We start from the raw sequence: 26,315 nt of genomic DNA, 5'->3' as shown, positions 1-26,315 counted from the left end.
GTGCTGGAGGTGGGGTGGGCTCTGCCCATCTGGTTTTGTGTATTTGCTCATGATGATTCAGAGGGGGAACCTGCCAGCAGCTGCCGTCCCATCCTCAATCACTGATTAACTCCAACCACCTGGTGGAGAAGTTGTTTAATAAACAAATCAGTGCTAATTCTGTATGGAAGTGTCTCTGGGACTGGGCCAGGCCCAGAGCACCGTGGTGCCTTACGGGAGCAGGGCTTTGCTGACCTTGCTGGGAAGCGCAGAGAGGGGATTTAAACCTTCTGGAGCAAATGAAGCGTTTCTTGATGCTTCCCTGACGCTTGATGCTGACCCCAGTGGTGCAAGGGCTGGGGCTGGGCAGGTAAAACTCCATCCTGGCAGCTGCAAATGCTGTTTTCAGGCAAGAGGTTCTTGCTGCTGGATTCCTGCACGAAGTGCGGGGCCAGGTTGGATGAGTGTCCCATGCAGAGTGCTCACATGCATCCATGGGCCAGGTCCAGCTGGCCATTCCCAAAACCTGTCCCAAACCCCCTTCCCGGGGTGTCCCTGAGCTGCAGGGGTGTTGTGTGACCCCACGAAGCGCTGTTGTGCTGCTGGCCGTGGGGACAGACACCATATTGCTGCTTTCTAAGCACCCTTGGCAGGCTGTAATCCGGCTGGTTTGGCCGCTGATTAGAGCGGCTGTTCCCTGGATTACCCATCCCGGCTGGCCCTGTGGGTGCTGGGGCTGTTCCCCGCTGGCTGCGTGGCTGGGGAGGTGCTGCCCGAGTGCTGTGTCCTGTTCCCTGCAGCCAAGTGAGGGGTGTGCAGGGGTGACCCCCCGGATCTGCCTTCTCGGGGCTGTGTCCCAGGGCAGCCCTGCTTGGGGCGCAGGGGCTGCTGGTGGGGACTGGCACTGCCCTCCTGTCCCTGTCTGGGGGCTTGCAGGGGACAGACAGCCCGAGCCTGCTGTTCTTTGCTGCGGGGGAAGGAAGGGGCAGGAGTCTCAGTTCCTGTTGTCCACTTGAACATTAAATACAGGCTGTTAAGCAGTTTTCTTTGCAGGAAGTGTAGAAATCCCGCTCTGTGTGAGCACAGCCTCTGGCAGAGCCCGGAGCTTGCTTTGCAGCAGCATCCTCTGCTCCCCTTTGTAGCAGCATTAACCCTTCATGGCCAGACTCAGCAGCAGGTTGGTCTTTAACCTGAACCACCCATCCTGCTGCTTCTGCCCCTGCCCTGGGTCCAGCTGAGCCAGAGTGTTTTGCTTTTTCCAGCTTATGTAGCAAACTGGCTGCAGAGTCAGCTCTGGGGGGAGCCCGCACCTCTGAGCCAGCAGTTTCCCTTTTCCATGGCTGACCTGACCTCCTGACATCTCACTTTGGTGTGTTGTGGTTCCCCTCAGTGTCCTACCCGTTGTGTCTGGGGTGCTGACTGCGGACCTGGCTGGAACGGGGTCACCCCCATGGTGCCCGGGGTGCTGCACTCGTGGAGGAGGCTTGGGAAATCATGACACTTCCTTCTATAAGTGGCCTTTTTCAGTAGTTCCAAATTCCTTTGGAAGAGGCTTTTTATGTGAAAAGCAACCACTTCCCAGAAAGACTGCACTCTCAGTAGTTGAGGAGGAGGAGGGACACAGGGAGGTGTTCCCTTGCTGCTGACCCTTTGCAGGATTCCTGGCGGCTGGAGAAGTGTCGCTTCAGCCAGGTTTGGAGGAAGCCCTGGAGCTGGAGGTGTGTGGCTGGGGTGGAATTCAGCCAGCAGTTGCCCGGCTCCCTGGCTGCAGAGGGAGGAGGAAAGTGGGGTGACCCCTGGGCTGGGTGGGAGGGGTTATCCAGAGGGACTGGCAGAGGGGTTATCCAGGGCTGCTTCCAGGAAAGGCTGCTGCCCTCTGTCCTGCTGGGAGCCGTCTCCCTTCCTGCTGTTCCTGTGCTGGATGTCGAGGATGCAGTGGATGGGGAGGAGGCATCACTTTTAAAAGGGCATTTTATTTAGGTCCTTGGTTGCTGTAGCTGTGCAGGTGGACTTGTGCATGCTGGTTTTCTGTCAAAGGGACTTTCCTGAAGGGATTGTCCCATCCCCACCAGCCCAGATGGGAATAGGGAGCCATGGGAGGTGATGATGAGGAGGAGGAGGAGAACTGCAGCCTGAGCTGGTTGTGTTGCTCAGGCAGAAGGATTTTTCAGGCTTTTTGTGGTGGTTTTCCCTCATGCTGTGGTTGACTGATCAAGCCGGCAGAGAACTTGGAAGAAAAACTTGCAGGCCCTTGGTGCAGCCCTGGTGTGATTCATGTGCAGTGTCTGGGTGGTTTTGTTCGTGTGTGAGAGGAAGCAGCAGATTCTGTTGAGCCTTTGTAGGATTTTGTGTTTGCTTGTTCACAGCCCTGGGGCAGGAGAATCCTCAGAAGCTGAGCTGGCCCGTGGAGGGGCTGCACTGCTCTCCCTGTGCCTTCCTGCTTCCACTGCAGGGGTATTGTCCCACAACGTAGTTCAGGGGTTCCAGCTTTTAGGAAAAGGGGATGCTGGGGTGTGGGTGGGTCTGACAGTGAACAGGGAGGACAGTGAGGCCCCACAGGGTGTCCCTCTCTCCTTTTCTGACTGAACCTGCTGCTAATTTTATCCTTTATTGCTGTCACTCCAGGAGTTATCTCCCTCTCCCTTGCCTATTTATAAGCACCGTGGGCCATTGCTGTCAGTGCTGCTGGCTCCAAAGGCTTCTTGGCTTTGCTCTGGCTTGTGCCTGGTCCCAGACCCGCTCCTCACTGGCAGTGGGAGGGATGGCCCTGGAGAGGGTGACCCTGCCTGGGCTGGGGAGCTCAGCTCCCCCCGGGTGTTCACCCCTGGGCTGCAGCAGCCTCCAGCTCTGTGGTGGGCACGAGGGGTGTCACATCAGGCCTGGTTCAGCTGGGGATGTGGCACATGGAATGTGGCCAAGGGCTCGGGGGGCTGGGGGTCAGCAGGGGCTGGGGGAGAGGAAATGGCTCCTCACGTCATCAATGTCATCCTCGAGGTTGTTCCAGGGGAGGCAGGAGGGACTGGCTGAGAGTCCCTGAGCCCTGTGGCTGCTCCAGCAAGCTCTGCTGAGGGAAGGAGGCTGCTCCGCTGCTGACACCAGCACGGGCTCATGGAAGGGAGCAGGGGGAGAGGTGCATGGGGCAGCCCTTCACTCAGCCCTGTGCTGAGCTGGAGCCAAGCCTCCCACCCTCCCGAGTCCATCTGCTCAACCCTGCCCAGGAGCACCTGGGAACTTTCCCCAAAAAACGTGTCTTGCTTCTGTAGGTGCCAGTGGAGACTTCTGGCAGCTCCAGGCAGGGGAAGCGTGTAAAAGCCATGCTCATTCCATCCTCCAGGGAGCAAAGTGCAAATCCTGTTACGTGTGAACCTCCTCCTTGAAGAAGCCCCCTCTGTACTTTTCCACTGGGAAAGCTCCCGGGGATCTGCCTCTCCCTGCCTGCCTTGGCTGGGTGATTTCCTGCTGCCTTAGGAAGCAGTTGTGCGAAGGCAGCCAGGACTGAGCTGGGCAGGATTAACCCCAGGGCTGTCAGCAGCGATACTGGGAAAACAGCTTTAATGCTTGGAGAAAGTTGCCAACTCCCTTATCCCATGGGGAAAGCAAAACACTTGGACTCTGGTGTGGTTATCTCTTGGCTGTTGGTGTCTGAGAGGAGGAAATGGTCTTTGCGTGCACACACATTTTCCACCGGTGCTTGGAAAGGGAAAAAAACCATAGGATTTTGGGCTTTGAGTGAAGAAATGCACAGGGGAGTGAACACTGTGTGTTTCTCACACCGGCAGTGCTGGCAGCCGCACGCTGCATTCGGAGCCGGTGGCCTCGAGGTGCCCGCGACCCTCTGCGTGTGCCAGGCTAACAGGGCTGGTTTGAAAAGCCAATCCTGGATCCCCTCAGGTCACTGCGAGTAAGAACTTAATAGGATCCAGATCTCGGAGAGAATCTGCAGCTTGGGAAGCAATAAACCTCTGTGCTACTGCCTTCCCTCAGCGGGACAGGAGCATGGCAGAAGTGCCACCTCTTGGGGGGCAGTGTCACTGTGTGTCACCATTTGCTGCTGCCCCGTGGCTCTGGGTCTGAGTTCTGTGTGGCTCTTCTGGTATTTTGAGGTTTCATCTCCTGTAGGGTATCTTGGGGGGTGCACCCCACAGAGCCCTGTCCCTGGGGTGGGTGCAGAAGGACGGCGCTCTGGGGCTTCCCTGGTGCCAGGGATCCCTTGCACAGATCCCTCTGTGGGTATTTCCTGGCTGGGATCATGTGTCTGCCTGCGTCCTGCTGTTGGGATGTTTCCCACTGGTAACATCCCTGTTTTCCCTGCTCCTGCCCTCCCAGACCTGTCGGCTGCCAAGCGCAAGTTCGCGGATTCCCTCAATGAGTTTAAATTTCGCTGCATCGGCGACGCTGAGACGGATGACGAGATCTGCATAGGTGAGTCCCGGTGCTCCTGGAGCCACAGCCCAGAGCCCTGAGCAGGCCACGGTGGGGAAACACCACAGGGACACCAAGGGGCTCAGGAATGTGTCTTGGTGCTCTCTGGAAGCACCATCAATAAAGCCTTCCCCAGGGAATCAGCTGTTGCTTCTCAGCCTAAGTCTGTCCTTGCCAGATAGGAAGGGAGAAGATTGCCTGTGTCTGAAAGCACCTCAGTTATCTGGATGTTTTGCACTGGAGAGGAGAATCTGCAGGTGGCTGTGGTTTTGGTACACAGCAAGGGGCTGTGCTCTGAAGCAGAGGAGCAGCAGCCTCGCTGCCAGAGCACAGGATCCTGTGCTAGAGGGAATCAGCAGTGCCGAGCCTGGCAACGCTCCCTGAACTGAGCCTGGCTCTGCCGCAGAGCTTCTCCTGGCGCAGGGCGGCAGCTTCAGCCTCTTCCCTCTCTCATCCTGCTCCTGCCCCAGCTGAACTTTTAGAGCTTATTGTGCACATCGTCTGGAGCCCGGAGAGCAAAGGAGCTTTAGCCCTGATTTAACTTTGCTTGTTTATTTGTGCCCAGTCTCTCAACAGAAATAGCTCCTCACCCAGGTCTCCCTGGTGCTGTGCCCGTGCTGGGGAGCTGCCCCTCGTGGGCTGGGCATGGTTGGAGGCCCGTGCTGTGCTGTGGGGCTGGTTGATGACTGACTGTTGGGTGGGGCATGTTTGGGCTGAGAATGTTGCTCTCTGGAGGAGGAAGACTTTTCCTGGGGATGCTCTGCTGCCAGCCGGTTCTGTAGGCAGGAGGAACCTTTCTAGATAGAGAGCAAAGATAATAAAAAAACCCAACCCCCCCCCCCCCCCCAAAACACAGACAGACAAAACCCCTCTGTTCAGTTTCTTTCTTTAAAAATGGAATGTTAAATGCTGACTGCGTCCCTTCCAGCCAAGTCTCTGCAGGAGTTCGCCACGGTGCTGCGGAACCTGGAGGACGAGCGGATGCGCATGGTACGGCCCCATCTGTCCTGGGAGCAGGGGGTGGTGGCACCCCGGGCACCGTGGTGACAGTGGCTGCCAGCCCCAGTGCTCCTTCCCTCGCCTGCAGGGGAGGGCAGAGGGAGAAGAGGGTGGGCTTGGCGGGGAAACCCCTGACAAGCATCAGGAATGGAGTCTTGCTGCTGGAGAGTGGTTGGTGCTGGGGGGGTCACAGGTTTGCAGAGACAAGGGGTGAGGCCTGTGAGTGTCTGGGGGCTGTGGGAGGTTTCTGTGGAAAGGCTGTGGAGCAGCACAGGTGAGCTGTGCCTGTCGTTGCCCCCAGATCGAGAACGCCAGCGAGGTGCTGATCACGCCGCTGGAGAAGTTCCGCAAGGAGCAGATCGGGGCTGCCAAGGTAACCCAGCCACTGTCCCCCTGGAGCTGCCAGGACCTGGCACACTGCAGGATGGGCTCAGGCATGGGAGGAGGCGGTGTGCTGCTGTGGGATGGACATGGGGACGATCCAGCTCCTGGGAAGTGCCTCAGTGTTCTGAGTTCACACACAACCAAGTAACCAATGCCAAGGGCAAAAAACTGCATGCCTGCTGAAGTGAACTTCTTTCCTTACTCCAAGGAAGAACTTGGATTTTCTTGGAGGGGTTCACGTTTTCCTGAGTCCCCCAGCATGTGCTCCCTACCCCAGAGTCTCTCTGGGGGCTGCACGGCAACTCTGATGCTTCTGCAGGACGGGGAACCGCCGGTGAGGCTGAAGGTGGCTGTGAGACAGCCTGGCCACCCCCCCCTTTCTTTCCTGCTTTTGTTCTGAAATGAAAACCACTGTTTGTGGCTCCCCTGTTGTTATAACAACCTGCTGCTGCCTGCAAGCAGCTCATGCCAGCGCCGGGGGCCGTGTTCGCATGGCAGCAGTGCCCAGCCCGGCAGAGAGGAGCCCTCCAGAACGGACCTGGGTATGAGCAGGTGCCAGCATGGATTTGGTCCTGGCATATTGGGGTGGCCAGGCTGGGATTAGAGGTGCAAAGGAAAGTGAAGTTGACATCCTTAATGCTCCTGCCACAAACAGCCAAGTGACTGTGTCATGGTCCTGTGTGACACGGAGGAGAAGCTCTCGCAAGGGGTGGCAAGGGTGGGATGTGGAGTTGTGACCATGTTCTGGTTAGAAAGCACTTTCCTCGCTCTGTTGTTTTTGGACCTGGATCTGGATGTTTTACCAAGCACTGGGCCCCAGGAACAGAGGAGGGGTTCCCTCATGCCTTGGGTTTTGGCAGCTAAGCTGTTTTCCTGCAGCTGCCTGATGCTGGCAGATAAAAGCAGCCTCACCTGCTTCCAGCTGCTGCCCCAGGTCCTGTCTCGTGTTAGCTCCCCCCTGGGACTGCCATCCTGCCTGGTGCCTTAGGGTGCTGTCACAGCTGCTCTGGGGCCGTTGTGTTCGGTGTCACACTTTCTGTTCTCTTTTGTAGGATGCTAAAAAGAAATATGACAAGGAGACGGAGAAATACTGTGGTGTCCTAGAAAAGCACTTGAACTTGTCTTCCAAGAAGAAAGAATCGCAGCTTCAGGAGGTGAGAGCAACTTCTGAGTTTCCATGTCTGGCTGTGACTGTGGAGAGCTTTTTGAATGCCTCACACAGCCTATAACAATGGTTCTCCTGGCTGTAAACTCATTTTTTCCCTCCGTCTGGGTGCAGGTGCCGGGTTTTCCCCTTTTCCTTGTAGCGAAAGGAGATGGAGCTGTTTTGGAGAGTAAATCAGAGAGATCCCAAAATGGATAGCAATCAAAAAGGAGAGAGGGTTTATAATTAAAGAGTGTAAGAGAAAGGAACTGGTTCTGCTGCAGGCTTCCCGTGTGGCAGCACAAATCATGGATGTCTGGTCTCCTCTGCAAGTGGCTGCTCTGCTTTGTGCTCCAGGGGAGGAGGGATCAGGCTTAGTGCCTCGAACTCTTAAAGAGCCATCAGTGACTCGGGGTGTGGTTAGCTGTGGTGACAAGTGCTCCTACTGGATGAGGATGCAGAGTTTTCAATCACTTCTTTCAAGTCTGGAATTCCCTGTGCTGGCCCAGAGCTGGGTTGGTCCTGCAGGATGTGTGTCCTTGCCTTTGGGCATGGTGCTGGTGTGCTGCTGATCCCTTACTGGGGGCACTGGTGGGCACGGGGCTCCTGTACCCAGGTGGTGGGACCGTGCCCAGCAGAGCTGGGGACTTGAGAGCAGAAATACCTGTGGCACAGGTGATCATCTTCCAGCACATCAGTGCTGAGGAGCGCTCAGAATCCAGCCTGCAAGCCAGCCTTGTTTGTAAATGACTTCCTGTGTGGAAGTGTCCTGCTGTCCCGGGGGATGGTGGCTTTTCCAGGACCCTCTGAGCCCTTGGTTTAGTCTGTGTTTGAGGTGCTGATGTGGGGCACGGGAGTGGAAGGGGTTTTGAGTGCGGAGGGAAGGATCTGCTCGTGGCTGTCAGGGTGCAGCAGTGGCTGTTAGAGGGGTGATCCTGTGCCCCAGACAGAGCACGGCCCTGTGGGGCTGCCCGGAGGTGCCGTGTGGGATACAGGTGGGACGTGTTCGGGATGTGTGCGGGATTCCGTGCAGGATTCCGTTCGGGATGTGCGCGGGATGCTGATGCTGTGCGGGTGCGTTGGAGCAGCGCTGGCTGCTGGTGCCATCTGGTGGCATCTCCCACCCGGGCCCTGGCTCGGGCCGCTGCCGGCGGGCAGGAGGAGCCTGGAGCCCGCTGGAAGCAGCTCCCAGTTCAGGTGCCGGTTTCTGTTCCCACTGCCACTGGGAAGCGTCCGTGGTTTGTGTGGCTCAGACCCCACCGAGGGAGGGGGTGTCTTTGAAAGAGGATTCAGTGTGGAGCTGTGAATCAGTGTGGATGTGGCACCCCTGGCGAGGGGAGTGCTTTCCAGAGAGGGGAGAGTTGCCTTTTCTTGTCAAATTCGTAGTGATTTCCATTTTTTTCGCCTCTACTGCATGTTTTTTACCCAGCTGTTGGGGAGGTGAGAACATGAGTCATCAAACCCATTTTTCCCAGCTGAAGGAAGAGCGTGCTCATGTGGATCAGGTTTATGTTTATTGCTGTGCCATCTGTGCAGCTGGGGCTGGGTTTGCTCTGGTGGGGGTGTTCCCATCAGAGCCAGGTGTGCTCTGGTCAGTCCTGAGCTCTGTTTCCTCTCCAACCCCTCTGCAGGCAGACAGCCAGGTGGACCTGGTTCGGCAGCACTTCTACGAGGTCTCCCTGGAATACGTCTTCAAGGTGCAGGAGGTCCAGGAGAGGAAGATGTTTGAGTTTGTGGAACCTGTAAGTGAGCTCTCAATCTGCCTCAGCCTGCACAAAACTGGGGGTGGGTGGTGAAACAGGGGGTCGTGGGGGCACTGGCAGTGGAGGGGCTGGGGGGTCCAGCCTCACCCCACAGCCCCTCTCACAGAGGGCGTTTGAGAGGGGGAAGCTCTGTGGGAGCCACGGGGCACAGAGCCATTGGCTCAGCGACCCTGTGTGTGCTGGAAACCTTTCAACATGTGACTTTTTTATTGTGGGGACAGTCTATCAGGGAGGGTGGGCTGAGGGGCCCGTGCAAGTAAAAGAAAACTGCTCTTGATTGGGGGGAACTCCCCAAATTTTAACCAACGTTCACAAAGGAAAGAGAGTGCAGGAGTGACAGAAATAAGGAAAAAAGTTTTTAAGATGTGCCTTTGCTCAGGTGCTAAGTCATTTAAAGCTGTTCTGGGAAGTGCCAGACCTCGCAACTCTTTGTAAAGGTGATTCCTGCTGAGCCAAGAATAACTTGGAGCTGGGAGAGGCACAGAGTGCTGCCTGCTCTGCCTGACACCTCCTGGCTCTGCTCCTGGTGACCCCGGGCCTGGGGAATGCAGGGAGGGGGACAGAGGTGTGGGGGGTCCTGGGGCTTGCCTTGGCTCCAGGGGAAGGAAACAGCCTCGACTTTGAGATCCATTCAGAGGAGGCTTGGCTGTGAAATGAGGAGCAGGGCATCTTCCCAGGGCCCACGAGGGAGCCCCTCCACCCTTGGGGGCTGCGGAGCCCCTTCCCCTCGGCAGTGGCGGCTCTGGGAGCAGCTCTGGGTCTCTTCTGACCATCTCCATTTGCTTTTTCCCAATGCAGCTGCTGGCCTTTCTGCAGGGGCTGTTCACATTCTACCACCACGGCTACGAGCTCGCTAAGGACTTCAGCGATTTCAAGACAGAGCTGACAATCAGCATCCAGAACGTGAGTGTGCCTGGGGTGTCCCCGTGCCTGAGGTGTCTCCATGCCTGGTGCCTGTCCCTGTCAGTGTCTGGCAGAGCCAATTCACCTGGTGGTGTATTTTAATCACAGAATCACAGTTTGGGTTGGAAGGGATCTTAAAGAGCATCTCATTCCACCCCCTGCCATGGGCAGGGACACCTTCCACTGTCCCAGGCTGCTCCAAGCCCCTTCCAACCTGGCCTTGGGCACTGCCAGGGCATCCCCACCTTCACAGGGAAGAATTTCTTCCTAATAGCCAATCTAAATCTCTCCTCTTCTAGTTTAAATCCATTCTCCTTGTCCTGTCACTATCTACCCGTGTAAAAAAATCACTCTCCCTCTTTTTGTAAGCCCTTTTAAAGTACTGGAAGGCATTTCCAGTTGTTGTAATATTTTTCCTTTAGCTTAAATTCAGGCCCAGGAAGCAAAGGTGCCCTGTGGCTGCCCCTGGGCTCCCCAGCCCCATTTCCCACCCAGCCTCACCCCACGTGCTGCAGAGCCAGGCACAGGTCCCTGCACTGGAGAAGACATTCCTGTTTTAATTTGCAGACAAGAAACCGCTTTGAAGGAACGAGGTCAGAGGTTGAAGCTTTGATGAAGAAGATGAAGGAGAATCCTCACGAGCACAAGAACATCAGCCCTTACACGATGGAGGGGTATCTCTACGTGCAGGAGAAGCGTAGGTGTCGGGGTGGGGAATGCAGGGTGGGGAGCCTGGGGAAGGGCTTTGTCAGGACAGGGACACAAAGGCTGATTCAGCAGGTGCAGAATCCCTGGAAGACAGGGATGGGCCCAGTGAGTGGGGTATTGGGGGGGAATGTGGCAGCCAGGAGAATCACTGCCAGTGCCTCATAAAACTCTTTCAGGTACAGGAGTCTGGCATGTGAAGTGATGGTTACACATAGCGGGCTCTAATGTGAGGGCACTGGAACTGTTCTGGGCGTGAACCCTGTGTTTGCTCTGCAGGTCACTTTGGGACCTCCTGGGTGAAGCATTACTGCACCTACCAGCGGGAATCCAAGCGCATCACAATGGTGCCCTTTGACCAGAAGTCAGGAGGAAAAGGGGTGAGTGCTGGCAGGAGCAGCACTGTGTCCTGCCAGGGAGCACGTGGCACTGCTGGCTGCAGGCTCTCCCGGGGCTCAAACTGTGTCACCTTTTTGGCAAGGTGACACACGTGCAGTTAAGTGGGTCACATTCATTCCAGGCTGAGTGGCTGCCACACGGGGAATGAACTTGGCACCTGCTTTGAGAAGAAAAAGACAGGAGGCCCTCAGAGCCCGCAGATCTTTGCCAGCCACCTGCCCCCACCACGCTCCAGCTCCATGGGTGCCTGCTCCTCAGTCCCTTGTTCCTGCTCCATGGCATGGACAGGAGAACCTGTTGATTATTTTGCTCCTTCCCTAATGCCTGTGACTTGTCCAAGGCAAGGTTGGACAGGGCTTGGAGCAACCTGGTCGAGTGGAAGTGCCCTTGCCCATGGCAGGAGAGTGGAGTAAGACGAGCTCTAAGTGCCCTTTCCACCCAAACCATTCTGTGAGTCTCTGATGATCCTGTGACTCAGCCAATGAAGTTGTTTTGTTTTGGACAGAGCCACAGGAGAGCCTGGAGCTCCCCTTGGCCCTGGGGGGGTGTGAGGAGCAGGGGGTGTGGGGTGTGGGGAGCCAGCACAGGCTGTGTCCCCAGTGCTCCCAGGGCTGTGTCCAGGGCTGGCTTTGCTCCTCTGTACAGCAGGAACAATAGACCCCTCCAGTGCTCCCAGCTGAGATGGTTTGCAAACACAATCCCCTTGCTGGGGAGTGCCTGGGGCAGCTGGACAGGCTCCCACACGGCTTCCTGCTGGCACAGGGAGCCAGCTGTGGGCAGGGAAGCTTCTAAAATTAATTTCCTCTTGCCTTGGAGCATCTTCATTATAGCTCAGGATTAACATACCCCAGCCCTGTAATCATCAGCGGCTGTGCTGGGTTTCATCTGGTCCCTTCCCATTTCAGGGCTCTCTCCACATCCAGGAGTGTGGGAGCTGCTGGCAGCATCCTGAGCCCCTCTCCAGGGCTGTGCTTGCACCTGTGGCTCGCACCACCCTGGCATGAAACGCTGCCTGTGCTGGGGCAGCTCTGGCTAGGGTTGGTCAGTGGTGACCGCCATGGACATCTGAGCATGGAGCAGCCTGGGGGCTTGGGGCTGCACTGCTGGGAATTTTGGGGTCTGGCTGGAGCAGGTGCCAAGGTGCTGCACGAGGAGACCCATCACTTATGGTGGTATCAGCCCCTCGTGGCCTTGGGCTGTGGCCAGACCTGGGTATTGGTGGGTTTGGAGCAGGGGCATTCCCTGAATTCTGGACAGGGAGCTGGGCAGAGTGGGAGCAGCCTTGTGCCGGCAGCGGGCCAGGCTGGGGAGCACCAGGGGCAGGTGGCCACTGCCAAACCCTGGGGAGAAACCCTGCAGGGAGCTCTCAGGTCTGTCTTGCTGGGTCTGTGCTGGGCCCCTTGTCTGGGACACGAGGGTTATTGGTGAGTTAGAAACCATGGAAGCACACGAGAACAGTCAGGTAGGAATTGGGGCTTCTCCCCCAAAATGTGGCAGGCTCAGAGACTCAACAGGAGAGCATCTACAGCAGTGCCTGTGATATGGGCAACAAGCAGGAGGGGCTGGAAGCCACCGTGCAGCAGGAAAAACACTGCCATCATGGGGACACGGTGGGATGACCAGGACTGTGTGTTAGGGAGTGCTTTGGTTGTCTGGAGCTGAATGATGGTGGCAGTGGGGAGGAGTTTATGGCTGAGAACCAGTAAATTTAGAATTTACACCTCCCTGTAGGGGTTTAATGGACATGTGGTTGTGGCACGTGAGGACGTGGATTAGTGGTGGGCTTGGCTGTTCTGGGGAACTTTTGGACTCTGTGATCTTAGAGGTCTTTTCCAATCTAAGTGATTCTAAATATGTTTCCTGGAAAAATGGTGATGTCAGGGAACAGGGTGGTCAGCCAGGGTGTCATCAGGAACAGCACAGAGAGCCCAGAAAAGTGTCTGTCTCCAGGAACTCCTTCAGAATTCATTTTCTCTTAAGTCATCAGTGGAATTTCACAGTTGCAGGAGAAGTGTCTGTGCTGGCAGGGGCTGAGGCAGGATTTCCTCCAGCAGAGGACAGCAATGCTCACAGATCCTGCTGGATTGCTGCTCAGCCCTGTGGAAATCCAGTACAACTTGGATGCAGAGAGGCATTCTCTGGATAGGAGAATGGTTTTGTCGTTGCTTTGTTATCTAATAAACATTTTAAGACATGTTTGCTCCTGTTAAGAGTCCTCGTGTGCACAGTGCTGCCAAAAACGCAGCGTGGAGTGCAAACTGCCAGCAGGTCTATGGAGTGTTGTTCAGCAATGGAAAACAAAGCTAACTTTGCCCAAAAGTTGTGGTCCAGCGCTCCCTGCCCACATGAAGAATGGGTTGTGGGGTGCTTAATGCACAGATTGAATCATGGGCATCCTGAAGGGAAGGCTCCTCCTGGAAGGTTTTGGCCTAAACAAGGGTGAAAAGACAAGTCCTTATGTCAGAGGTATAAACAGATGTTTTTAGCAGGGTGATGTTGCCAGATCCCCCCAGATTTGAACCCGCTCGTTGCCAGCAGTGGGTGCTGGGGGCAGGTCTCTGTTCTTGGCCTCAGCTGTGATTTTGTCTCTCCTCAGGGGGAAGATGAAGCTGTCACCCTGAAATCCTGCACACGGCGGAAGACAGACTCCATTGAGAAGAGGTTCTGCTTTGATGTGGAGGCTGTGGATCGGTGAGTGCTGACAGGAAGCTCCTGGAGCTGTGGTGACTGTGTTTGGGGAAGTGCTCCTGCACTGGCTTTGCGACAGTTCCTGTGCAGTTTCTGTGTTCCTCTCCTTTACTCACACGCTCTGTGAGTGGAAAGCATTAGTCCATGGAATCACACCTCTCCCAGCCAGGTGCTCTCTGCGTACTGAGCTGGTACTTTGGTTTACAAGTCTCTCTGACTCAAGTTTCTCTGACTTTAAGGGTTCTTTAGCACTTCAGCAGCCTCTGGCCACACAAGGTGAGCAGTCACCAGCCTGGAAAAGGTGCTCTGTGGGTGTTTTGGCAGGGATGTGCTGCCCCTTTCCAGCACTGGGTATCTGTTGGCATAGTGTCAGCTTTTCTGCTGGACTGGCAGTTGTTGGTTCACCGTGGATGGGTGATAATGGACCTCTGGCTCGTGCCTCCAGGCACTTTCACTCATTTTTCCTGCAGAAGTAAAACACTTCTGCTCTGATTTACCACACAGCAGCTGGACCAGAGGTACACGTGGATTCAATCTGTGGCACCCAGGAGTGAGAGCTGTTACCACATCAGTCAGCATCATGCATGGCACACACACATAAACAGGAAAGCCAGGCTGGCGTTGCTATTCCAAGAGGAATTAGTCACTGCCTTGGATCTCCCTCGCTGCGGGAAGTTCACATGGTTCAAAAAGCCTGCTCCAAAGGCACTCAGTGTGTTCTCCCAGTTGTGTGCCTGTCCATGGTCCAGCTGTCCTCTCCTCTGCAGGAATTCCCAGGAGGTCTCAGAAGAACCCCAGTCCATTAAAATCTGGGTGTTGAACAATGCTGGAATGACCCGTGGTGCCTCTCCCTGTCCAGCCTGTGCTTCGGCAGCGTTTCAGTGCCAGCCCATGGCAGGGAGGGGTTGGGGTGATGGAACTCTGCCTGTGTTGGCTGAGGGATGAGATAACCTGGGGCTGCCTCCCACTCTCTGGAGCTGTGCTTTTCTCCAGAAAGCTGCAGTATTTCTGCTGACACAGGAATTTTTTTTTTGCTGTGCCCTGAGGATATTTTTTTATAATGTGAAAATCAAACTAAGAGTGGGAGAAGGAGAATGGAGCCACAATAATTTTCTTCAGTGTGTTCAGAGGTAGCTGAAGCTTCCCTTGATGTTTGGAGCCTGCCAGGCATGGGATCAAGAGCTGCTCCAGAAATCTGCGTGCTCCATGTAAATCATGGCAGGGGAGTAGCACAGGAAGGGGAAACCTGAGGAAATTCTCCTTTCATGGGCATGTTCCTGCTGCAGGGATTTGCCTCTGTCCAAGAGGGCAGGAGAGCAGGACACACCTGAAGGAAAAGGCTGTTTTCTCCCAATATACAGGCAGTTCTGCATTCTCTTGGTATCAGAATTTGTCATTAGATGTCTAAAATACTGGGTATTCTGAAGATAAACTTAAGAGGAAGAGAAAACAGCAGCTTTTGCCACGGCTGAAAGAGACTGTGATGTGCCCAGCCTGTCTCCCTCTTCCTGGGGTGGATCTGGGCACCGTCAGGGCATCAGGTCCCGCTGTCAGTGCCAGGGTGTGCTGGACATCCCCTTCGCCTTGCCCGGCTCTCAGGGCTTGTGCTGTTCCACAGCTCCCGGGACAGCCTGGAGGTGGCAGCCTCGGCCGGTGCTTCCCAGCACTGCCATCGCTCAGAAATGGGCTTTTGTCAGCGTTGCGTTTTGGGGGCTCAGACAGCACGGGGTGCAGGGCGGGAGCTCAGCAATAACACCCTAAATAGCGCCAGCTAGGAGCTGTTCCTTCTTAGGTGGGAAAAAAAGTGGGTTTTTCTCCTGTAAAGATGATTCAGAACAACCGGGAGCCTGATCTGTTATTACAGCATTGCTTCCTTGTCACAGGATCCCAGAATAGTTTCTGTTGGACCCTAAAGCTCATCTCATTCTGGGCAGGGACACCTTCCACTAGACCAGGTTGCTCTGAGCCCTGTCTAACCTGGCCTTGGCATTTGAAAATAGTTCTGATGTTCAATGTAGCAAGTTAGAACTATTGTATTGCTTTGTTACAGCAAAATTAACCCCAGAATGGTGTTCTAGGTTCTGGCTGAAAATACACCCCAGTGGGATGGATACTGTGTTTTACTGTTAATGCTCTTTTATCATTAGCTAAACTTGTTTGTCGTCTCTGCACGTTAAGTCAGGTTGATAAACAAGGTGAACAGGGATGACAGCCAGTGTCTTACCAAATGAGCCAGAGGAGGAGTATCTCATTTGGCTGATGACAAAGGCTGTGTCATTTAGGACGATGTAGGTCATTGCTCTGGGCCAGAAGCGAAGTGCTGCTAAGTGCCAGCTGGCTCTTAGGGGAGTAGGGGGTTTTCAAATGCAGGGTTCAGCCTCTCGGTGGGTCACAAGGGCAGTGAACTCTGCAGGTACCACCACTGCCCTGGATTCTGCCTGGGTGCCCCCAGGGTGAGATGGCACCACACCTGGTGCACAGTGGGATTGTAGAACCAGAATCCCAGAGGCACTGAGGTGAAAAAAGACCCCCAACACCATCAAGTCCAAGCTGTGCCCCATCCCCACCTTGTCCCCAGCCCAGAGCCCTGAGTGCCACCTCCAGCCCTTCCTTGGGCACCTCCAGGGATGGGCACTCCAAACCTCCCTGGGCAGCCCCTTCAATGCCTGAGCACCCTTTCTGTGAAGGAATTCTTCCTGAAAGAGTTGGCACAGTGGCTGGGTGGTTGGCGTGGGGGAGCTGCCAGGCACCTGCTGAGCGCTGCCGTGAGCTGACAGCTTTCCCTAGGAAGGCTGTTGGCCTTGCTCTGGGAATGCTCTTGACAGACCCAGGGCTCTGACTGGGGCAGGACCTGCTCCCTGCTCCCCTGTGCCAGGTGACCCCACCTCTGCCGGTGTCCCCGTGCCCGGCAGCGCCTCTCAGTGCAGTTCAACCTGTACCCGTTCCTCTGCCGGTGTCGCCTTTCCAGCGACCTTTAAAACAAAGCCTCGGGGGTTGTCACAGGGGGGCGAGGGATGGGTTGTCACAGGGAGGGATGAGGAGCCCTGCAGGACATGCTGGTGGCTGTGCTGGTGGTGCTCTGAGCTCTAAGGGGATACCGAGACTTTCTGAGTTCAGGGTCAGTTTCCCCCTTAATTCCATCTTTGCTCATCGACATTTTGGGGCCACATCTGGCTGCTGGTGCCTGGCCCATGGCTGTGGGGTCCTGTCTGGGCTGCACTGCTCTGCTCAGGTTGGGACTGGGAACACCTCTGTGCACTCAGCCCCTGTTATTAACGCACTCTGGTTGTTTGCATCAGCAGTTTAGATTGTCTCGCTGTGATAAGCTGCTACAGCAGTTGGAAGTTCTTATCTGTTTCTATTGCTTTCCTTATTTGTTTGTTTTCCTGGAAGAAGGAAAAGCTATTGCAGTTTCTCATTTTCTCAGTGTGCTTAGTCACAGCTCCTTAAGGCCAGGCCATTTGTCACAAAAGCTGAGATATTGAGAAAATTCAAATTTCCTGTGTGGTCTCATATGGAAAAATCTTCCATTTTTAGATTGTAGCACATTGAAAATATTCTTTCTTATTAAGTGTTTGCCATGTTCTGCTCTGATCTCAGCCTCCTACACTCACTCCATTTAGAAATGGATTTCTTCTGATCTCAAAATGTCCCTTTCCCCTCCTTATGTCCCAGAAAAAGGCAAAGGGATTTGGTGCCTGCAGGTGGAAATGTGGGATGCAGAACCCAGGAGTGAATCAGCAGGTCCTTGGTCTTGTTTGCCACAGGTTTATGCATCCTGGATGGCAGATCCAGGAGGGTGTCCTGCTGTCCCAATGTCACGGCCATGGCTGGCTGGGGTGCACTGGTTCCACGTGGGTCCAGGTGCATCCCACGTTGGGAAGAGGTGGGAGCTGCCCCACAGCCAAATCTGTATTTACTGTACATTAGAAATAATTATCTGTATAAATGACCCCCAGTGTTCGGGGTCATTTGTTGGGTGAGGGGACAAGGACAGATCTGTTTGGTTTATCTTTTGGGAAAGGACGTCAGAGCAGGGTCTTTGCCAGGGCTGGATAATGGAGATAACCCCAGTAAGGAGCACGCTGTGGAAGGGGGTGATCCTGGAGGAGGCTCGGGGGATGGTGCTGTTTGCAGGCAGTGTTTCCAGCAGAGCTGGTGCTGGCAGCATTGGCAGGAGGCTGTTCCAGTGCCAGCCATCCGACCTGGCTGTGAGCACAGGAGCCCCGTGGGCATCGGCCACATCCATAATGAATGAGGCGTAATGTGTGGGTGCATTTTAAATTTATCACAGCCAGGAAGATGGTTCTGCTCAGGAAAGTGATGCAATGGGTGCCCTGGCAAATAAACACTGGGGGAGGAAACGCAGAGCTATTTGCAATGGAAATTGGGTTTGATTCAGTTTTGCAGCCCCTCCCATCATGCTGTTAAAGAAGTTTGACTTTGAAGTGAAGCCCGAGGAGTTGTTATCTGCCCAGAGGCAGAACAAACATTTGCTGTTATCACCTCTTTGCCCTGTGCTGAGGGAACCTGGCACTCCAGATACCAGCCCTGCCACTCTGGGACCGTGCTTTGCTGGGAGTCCAGTGTTCAACATACCATGAATGGAGGGTTTGAATTTCTCTGTTCTAATGTCTTGGCTAAAGAGACAGAAATCCCGGTATTTCCTTTCCTGTGTGTCCCTAGCTGAGCTAGAGCCCTTCCAGGGCTTTCTGACCGGGCTGTCAGTGCCTTCAGCAGCAGCTTGGCTTAAACTCAGACCTAAGCCCTGGCTTAAGCAGCCACTGCAGCTCCCCAGGTACCAGGGACTGCTCTCAAGTCACTTTGTACCTGCACAACAAGGAGCTTTGTGCAGTGTTTTGGACATACTTGCTGTTGGATGTGGAGCGTTTTCCCTCTCAGATGGGACGATGGTTAAGTGGTTTCCTCTTCCCTCCTAAGTGAGTAAACTTCCAAACCACTAAGCTGGTGAGTATTGACTGACTCACCAATGGGATTAGCAGAGATCAAGCACATTATGTCTGGTTTTTAGACCTGGGCACGGCTTCCACTGGTGGGATGGTGCTGAGCTGCTGTGCGTGTGCTGAAAGCTGGGCTGGTTGGATGGGGAGCGGAGTTAGGGAGAAGGGTTAATCCTCAGTTCCTGGCCTGTGCGTGCCACAAAGCAGCAGAAGATGGGCCAAACCCACCTCTTGAGAGCCCCTGCTGAAGTTTACTTTTCTTACAGGCTCTTATCAAGGACCAAAGGGTATCTGCAGTGTTGGTGCAGCTCACGTTTTCCTGCTGAACCACCCTTGGGAAGTTCAAGTTAGAAGTCACCCCTCTCCCAGGCTTTATCAGGTTTTGAGGACCGAGTACCGAGCAGAGCCTACGTGCTCTGTGGAGCACTCTGCGGGCGGTTGGCAGCTCCCGAGGTTTAACCCCCTTCCCACCGCGTGTCCCGGCAGCCCGGTGCTCAGAGCAGTGTTCCTGACTCCTGTGCCGTTCCAGAGCCCCGCGCTGCTGGGCGTGGGAAGAGCAGCATCAGAGGTTCTGTGCTGTCACAGTTCCCGTGTGTGAAACCCCATGGGCAGAGAGCACCAGCAGCCCCCCCTGTGTCTCCCGGTTGCCAGGAAATGTGCTGGCCGTGCTCCGGCGGGAATCGCCGCTGTGCTCCGCCGATCGTCTGGAAACAGCTGGGAGGGAGCAGCAGCACCAGAGCAGACACACGGACAGGTCTTGCTGTCTGACAGCCCGGGGGCTCTGCCTGGCTCCAGGAGCAGCGGTGGGAGGGGATGTGGCCACCCCCTGGGAGCTGCAGAGCCAGCCCAAAGGCACAGGGCTGTGGAGGTGCAGGGTTAGCCAGCTATGTGTGTCGGGATCCAGACTGCGGGGTGAACCGGGATGTGGAGGTGGAAATCGTGGTGCAGTGAGATGCCAGCCCCTGGTGTGGGATCACAGCTCCCACCCGCTGTGTCCCCCCGCACCTGAGGCTGTGCAAACACTCTGTCTTGTCAAATCCATCCTCACCTCGCTGGTCATGCTTAACAGAGCAGGTAATTGAGGTTAGACTCCTTGCATGGCAAGGGTGGTCCAGGAGCGCACGTAGCGTCCACTGAGGAGCATGGAGATGGCGTTGGCCCTTGGGCGAGGGCGGTGCCAGTGCTGTCCCCTGGCTCCTGTGCTGTGTGTGCAGCACCTGGGCCTGTCCTTTCCCCTTCTCATTACAGTAAATTAGCAGTCACAGGGCTGTTGTTGGAGGCTGGATTGACAGGGAGCTCAGGGCTGTTGTGTGTGTGACAGTGCTGGGGGCAGGACCAGCACCCTTGGGACCCTGTGAGGTAGCTGGAGAGGGACACGGACCAGCATCGTGTCACTGCCACTGCTGTTCTTACAGCAGGGCATGGACAGGGCCAGGGGACTCGCACAGCCATGAGGGCACAGACACCTCAGGGATGAACTGCTTCGCACAGCAGAAGGTCTCCTCCATGAGCCAGTGCTTGGGGTAGTGGTGAGACATGGGGGGCTGGGATGTGTGGGGCTCCTGCTTCCTTGGCTACCTTCCTTGGCTACCTTCCTTGGCTACCTTCCTTGGCTACCTTCCTTGGCTACCTTCCTTGCCTTCCCCTGCCGTTGCACGGACGTGCTTAGCCCAGTGCAGGTGAGCTGGCTGGCTGAGGGCCAGAAGAGGAATTTGGCACCCAGCTCTTGCACAAAACCACCAGAAAGGTGGGGGATTGTTGGAGATGTCCTCTGCTCGCTTGCTGATCCTGGTCAGGACCTGCAGGGATGTCCATGGAGGGGTCAGGCTGGGCTCAGTCCCTTGTGCTGGGGCTTGGCTAGGAAGGAGCTTGTCCTCCTTCCCTCTTCCTCTCATGGAAGATTTATCTTTGCCACCTTTGCAGTTCATTTACGGCGTCCCCTTTCTCTCGGCAGGCCCGGCGTCATCACCATGCAGGCGCTTTCAGAGGAGGACCGGAGGCTGTGGATGGAGGCGATGGACGGCCGGGAGCCGGTGAGCAGGAATATTGGCCAAAAAGCAGAGGAACTCGTGGCGAGCTCTGGCAGCCCCGGGCAGATTGCTGATTGCTCGCTGCGGAGCCGCTGTCACGCAGCGCCTGCCGGCCGGCGTGGGAGCTGTATCCGTGGGGCAGCTCCTGCCTCCTGCCAGGAGAATCCTTTAATCCCTTGGTTAAATATTTGAGGTGATACTGTATCTCCTGTGCTTGGATTGCTCGGAGGTGCGGTGGAGAGGAGGAGGGTAGGCTTGGCCAGCACAAACATGCTGCTGTGCTGTGCTGAAAGGAAAACATGGCAAAAAGAGCAGTGGAAGAAAATACGTTGTAGATTTCCAGGGCTGTTGGAGTCCTGCGACTCCTTGGCAGCCGCTCCTGGGTCTGGTAGAGAATTGCACGTTTCGTGTGAGCGGAGGAGTGTGGCCCCTGTTCCCCGTGTTTGCTCCTGCTGTGCCAAAGGCTTCCTCACCTCTGGAAGGGATTCTGAGGGTTTGCAGAAAACTCATTGTTGTTAGTTTTTATTTTGGAATGCGCTTGCAAACCTTGCTGCCAGCTTGACGAGAGTTGGCTGGTTCTGAGCAGGTCCCTCGGGGCGTGCTGGGGTCGCAGTGTGGCCCATCCCAGCTCAGCCTGGTGACTCTCCCGTGGCACTCATGGCACCACCAAACAGCCAAGACCAGTCTGTGGCTTCCGTGCCTGCACATGGCCAGCAGCGTTTTGGGATATGGAAAGAAGCCATGTGGAGAGGCAGAGCAGCCCAGGCTGTTCCGTGACAGCCCATGTGGTTTTGGAGTGGGTGTCTGCGTGCCGGGGTTAAGCTGGGCTCTGGCAGTCAGAGCAGAGTCCGTGCAGGGAGCAGAGTGTCCCATCCCAGCACAGCCTGCTGCCACAGACTGCTCCTGGTTTGAGCAGATCCCCCCAAATCTGTGGAAAGGTTCTTGTTTGTCAGGAGAGGTGTTCATTGAGGCCAGGTGAGGCGTGGACACATGAGGCTGTTCTGTGAGCGCTGCAAAGCACGTTCTGGACTTGGTCAAGCGCTTGCTTTTGGAGCGTGCAGCAGCTCGGAGATCCAGAGGCTGCGTGTGGGAGGTGCTGCCCTGCATTTCAGGGAAAGGATTGTGTGGTGGATTGCAGCCAGGTCCCAGCCTGGAGTCATAGATCCATCAGGTAATTCAGGTAGGACGGGAGCTCAGGAGGTTTCTGGTCCAACCTCCTGCTCAAAGCAGGTTTCTCAGGGTGTTACTGGTCGGGAGCTGAGAGCGTTGGAGGGAGGAGAGGGCACAGCCTGCCTGGGCTCCAGCCCAGCTGCTTTTCCGGCCTCCTGACCCCAAGGTCGAACCCCTCTTGTTTCAATTTACACCCGCCCAGAGAAACTGTTGCTGCCCCATCCCTGGTCCAGATCCAGGTTGGACGGGGCTTGGAGCAACCTGGTTTAATGGAAGGTGTCTCTGCCTATGGCAGGGGGTGGGACTGGATGAGCTTTAAGATCCCTTCCAATTTAAACCATTCCATGATTCTCTGGTTCTGTGACAGCCTCTGCTCCCTTTTTCTGTCATCTGTTGAAAAGGGGCCCTTGTTTGGGAGAACCAGCCTGCTCCTCCACCCTTGGCTCTTGACCCCTGGGGCAGCTGTAGTGGCACAACCCCCTCCAGCTCCAGGTGCCAGCTGTCTTGATCCCACCTAAATGAACCCCTGCCTTGGTTCTGGTGGCACCTGGAGACAGGATAATATTTTCTATTTCTTCAGAAACAAGATGTGCATTGTTGCTCCTAATCTGAGTGGAGTCTTGTGCTCCTCCAGCCTGCTCACCTGCCTCCCACTGCACACCTCTGCTGGGAGCTGCTGTGGCAGGGGTGGCCAAATCAGTCAGCTGCAAAGGAAGCTGCAGGAAGGCGGTCACTCAGTTGTGTGCTGAGCTGCTGATGTTACCAGGAGCAGAGCCAGTCTACAGAGGTGCAGACAGGGATTTTGGGCGCTTGCAAAGCACTGTGCATGCGAAAGGTGCTGTGGAGCAACCAGGACAGGACTGCCTGGATTATCCTGTTCCAGAATCTGGTTATGAGAACTCCTTCAAAACCACACAGGTCGTGGTGCTGCCTGCGTGCTGCTGTTCTCCCCTATCGTGCCCATCAGCTGAGGTGAGGGCAGCTGGCTCATCCAACACGTCAGGGGCTGTGGCTGTGCATTAATGCAATGCCTCGTGGCACTTAATTGCTAATGGCTTACACTGCCCTTCCAGGTGTGGAGTGGGAGCGATGGGAATGCAGCCTGCGTGGAAACAGATCCAAGAGGCACTTTGCTGCTGAAGGTGGTGTGTGTTGACACATGAGGCAGCTCCTTGTCCTCAGTTATCCTCCTCCATCCACCAGAAATGGAGCTGTGGGCTGTTTTGTTGGGGTTCTTATCTTGTAACGCCAGGGTGCAGCATGTTACCTTCTCCACAGGGATTTCCTTGTGCAAGAGATGAGGATTTAACCTTTGGACTCCTAGAAATATCCATCCTATGCTTTGACTGTGTTTCTGTAACCAAAGAGCCCTATTGGAAAGAATGTCTGGTTTTCCTTTGATTTGACTGTAGAGTGTGGGGAAGGATTGGCACGGTGGGGATGGTAATTCCATGTGCAAATTCAGGCTGTGGAGAGATTAACGCGGACTGGAGCTTGTTTCTTAATTATAATGAAAAAAGTAAACCCAAATGTCAAATTACATCTTAGTGAGATTTAAACATAGAATGTGGCTGCATTAGCCAAGACATTTGTCACAACTCGAGAAGATTTACGCTGTGTCTCACAGTCAGAGCAGCCTCCAGACAGCTCTCATCACGCCGTTAACTCTTACCACTTGTTATTCATTTGGATAAAGCCCCTGTGTTGACTTTGGGTTTTCTTCCATGTTACAGAGGCTGGAAACAGGAGAAACTGCTAACTCCATGACGGAGCAGTGGTGTTTGGTTTTGTTAAGATACTCAGGATCAGTTTCTTATGGATTTTCTCCTCTGCTGGTGCAGTTTGCAAATGTAGATGGTGGAGGCCAGAGCAATTCTGAAACTTCTTTGGAACCTGAGTCAGGAATAAAAGCTGTGTTGGCTGCTGGTGGCTGTGCTGGGCTGTGGGTTTAGGAGAGGCACAAATTAGGCTGTGTCTTGTGGGAAAGAACAAGGTAAGCATTTAGGTAAGGTTGTGGTGAGTGAGTGTAGAGCAAAGGAGGCTCAGGGGGGACCTTGTGGCTCTGCACAAGTCCCTGACAGGAGGGGGCAGCCGGGGGGGTCGGGCTCTGCTCGCAGGGAACAGGGACAGGAGGAGAGGGAACGGCCTCAGGCTGGGCCAGGGGAGGCTCAGGGTGGACAGCAGCAGGAATTTCCCCATGGAAAGGGTGCTCAGGCCTTGGCAGGGGCTGCCCAGGGAGGTTTGGAGTGCCCATCCCTGGAGGTGCCCAAGGAATTCCTGGAGGTGGCACTCAGTGCTCCGGGCTGGGGACAAGGTGGGGATGGGGCACACTGGACTCGGGGGTGTTGGGGGTCTTTTCCCACCTCAGCGATGGGAGCCGCGGGTGCCCTGTGGCCGCTCCCCACTAGATGGCAGCTGAGACCGGCCACTCACGGCACTTGTGCCCCGCGGGGCTGGCACAGGACCCCCCCCCGGCCCCGGGCTCTGCGGGGCCCCCGGGGCTGCCCCCCTGCCCTGGCTCCGGCGGGGCGATGTGAGCCCCGAGCCGCCCCCGCGGGTGTCGGCGCTGCTCGGAGCGGGGACAGCGCTCCCGTCCCGGCTGGTCCCAGACTCGGGGCGCAACCCCAAATCGGAGCCGCTTCCCTCCCCTGTCTGCATGGCTCCTGCAGCCCTCCGGCCGTGCTCCGAGCCCGCCTGCGATGGCTGGGATGGTGCCTCCGGAGCGCCCTGTGCCGCGGTCCTGTCCCAGTGCTCCTGGTGGGACACCTGGTCAGCGGTCCTGGAGCTCCTTCAGCCCTGCTGCCCGGAGATGCCGCCGCTGTTCGTGTGGCAGCGACAGCAGAGCCCAGCCCCACATTCCTGTCCAGCGCGCCTCCCGCCGCCTCCTCAGATACTGCTTCTGGGAATTCTTTCTGAAATTGTTTTTCTTTTTCCTTGTTTAATTATACAAAATGGTGAGAGATTTATTGCCCAGTGGAAACGTTGTCTTTTGAACTCACTCCAGTGCTTTCAACCTCGGCATTCCTGTTATCTTGGCTCATTCAAAAAGTAAATTCACTTGGAGGACTTCAGTCCCAGCGTGGCTGCGGAGGGACGGACAGGCACCCACTGCACCCCTTCCCAACCCCTCACACTGTGTTGGAACTCACTGGAGCTGCAGAGCTGCTTTATCACTTGAATTCGTTCCATCTCAGGTATCAGAGATGGGAGAAAAATCCTCAGCCAGAGCATCTTTGAGTACAGACGGTGTCTGTGGTCTGCTTCTCTCTGCACAGGGAGCCCGTGGGCGAGTGCCGGAGCGATTGCCGTGTTCTCTGCTCTGCTCTCCCCAGGGTCTGCTCCGTGTCTGTCTCTTCAGTGCCTTTCCTCACAGCCTTTTTCATGCTGAGCTTTGATAATGCTTTCAATCCCACAGACGTGTTTTTGTCAGCTTTCTGGAAAAGATATTTGTTTTGTGTACTCTGTCTTGCAGGTTTTCATGGCCTTCAGCCTGCCTGGGTTTGTTTGCTTGTAGCAGATTGTTGGTTTTTTTGTTGGTCTCTATGACCTGAGTCATTCCTGTTGCTGCTTCTTCATCTCCTTGTCTCTCTCTTTAGTGAACAGAACATTTTTTCCCCACTCTTAATGTCTAAGTTTCTATTGTTTGCTGCTTCTTTTTGTCTCTAATGTGTTCCCCAACCCAGACAACCCAGTGAACTTTCCCTGAACTGGAACTCAGTCTCTCCATGCTCTGGGACCATCCATGCCACCTCCCAGTGCGGGGAGCCATGGTGGTGGTGAGTCCCAGTGGGCCCCAAACTGGCCCAGGGGAGCTTCTGCTTGGCTTTTTTTTTGCATCCCCCAGTTCAGGATTATTGCCCAAAGAAATTCTCTGCCCTTTTTGGGGACAAGGTGGTGGTAGAGGATCCTCAGAGAATCATGTTCCATGTTAGTTCTCGTATCACGTGCTCTTGCTACTGCTCCCTCCTTCTCCCTCCCTTGTTTGGTAACCCATTTAAGCCTGTAATAGCAGTAACTTTACATGGAGTTTGTAAGCTTTTATTTTGCTTCTAAAGCACTTAAGCCAGTGAGGTCTTAAGCCTTGACTTCAGGCTTTTATTCTTGGTTCCAGCAACTGCCGCTTCAGTGGCTGACGGCTCACCCAGCTGGAGTCACTGCGGCTGCTGGGGTTTGTCCTCTGCTTAAGAAGCTGTTTGAGAGAAAAATACTTAGAGAAGCGTTGTAGATAATTTTTAAAAGAGAAAAGAGCTCTCTGGATTGCTTTTACACACCTAGAAGTGCTGTCCCACCCAGTTTTGGCAAGTTTGTGACCTCTTGTTCCAGCTGTGTTGTTGGGGATGTGCAGGAGCAGAGCAGGGGCTCCTGTCTCTGGTGTGAATACCTCACTGTTTCTGTAATGCATTCCTGGCTCTTCCTTGGGGCCTGTGCTGCAGAAGTTGTCTACAAAAGTTTGGCTTTGCCTGGACACTGGCGTGGTTGGTCCCAGGACACCCAGGTGGGTTTTGCTCTCCCTTTGGGAGATGTTGCCTCTGCTGGGGGCCCAGTGGCAGCCACTTTTCTCCTTCTGTGTTATGTCACTGCTGATACCCCTGAGGGGGACTCACAGGGGGTGAGGGCTGGGGATGCGAGTGTGGGTCCTGATCCACAGGACATGGCACAGGACATGTCTGCTGTGTGGGACACCCAGCAGCTCTGCTGCAGGTGTGTTCTTGGGTTTTGGGTTCAGGCCGGAGGTGAGGTGGTGCTGAGAGGTGGGTGGGGTCTGTGG

General features: G+C 55.3%; 1 protein-coding gene across 3 annotated transcripts in view; it reads left to right on the top strand.

The window, feature by feature from the left end:
- Positions 1 to 26,315, top strand: part of ARHGAP26 (Rho GTPase activating protein 26) — a 103,051-nt gene that overhangs the window by 13,428 nt on the left and 63,308 nt on the right. For all 3 annotated transcript variants that reach the window (XM_082291210.1, XM_082291209.1, XM_082291211.1), the window contains exons 2-11: positions 4,306 to 4,401; positions 5,330 to 5,391; positions 5,702 to 5,773; positions 6,837 to 6,938; positions 8,560 to 8,670; positions 9,490 to 9,594; positions 10,162 to 10,291; positions 10,579 to 10,679; positions 13,295 to 13,389; positions 20,302 to 20,380. In XM_082291210.1, coding sequence (XP_082147336.1) covers positions 4,306 to 4,401; positions 5,330 to 5,391; positions 5,702 to 5,773; positions 6,837 to 6,938; positions 8,560 to 8,670; positions 9,490 to 9,594; positions 10,162 to 10,291; positions 10,579 to 10,679; positions 13,295 to 13,389; positions 20,302 to 20,380 — 953 coding nt within the window. The remainder of the gene's footprint in view (positions 1 to 4,305; positions 4,402 to 5,329; positions 5,392 to 5,701; positions 5,774 to 6,836; positions 6,939 to 8,559; positions 8,671 to 9,489; positions 9,595 to 10,161; positions 10,292 to 10,578; positions 10,680 to 13,294; positions 13,390 to 20,301; positions 20,381 to 26,315) is intronic.

This window comes from Coloeus monedula (assembly GCF_965178545.1).
Source record: "Coloeus monedula genome assembly, chromosome: 15".
NCBI classification, from domain to species: Eukaryota; Metazoa; Chordata; class Aves; order Passeriformes; family Corvidae; genus Coloeus; species Coloeus monedula.
Note: the sequence above shows the minus strand (reverse complement) of the source record. Positions and strands in the feature narration are given on the sequence as shown.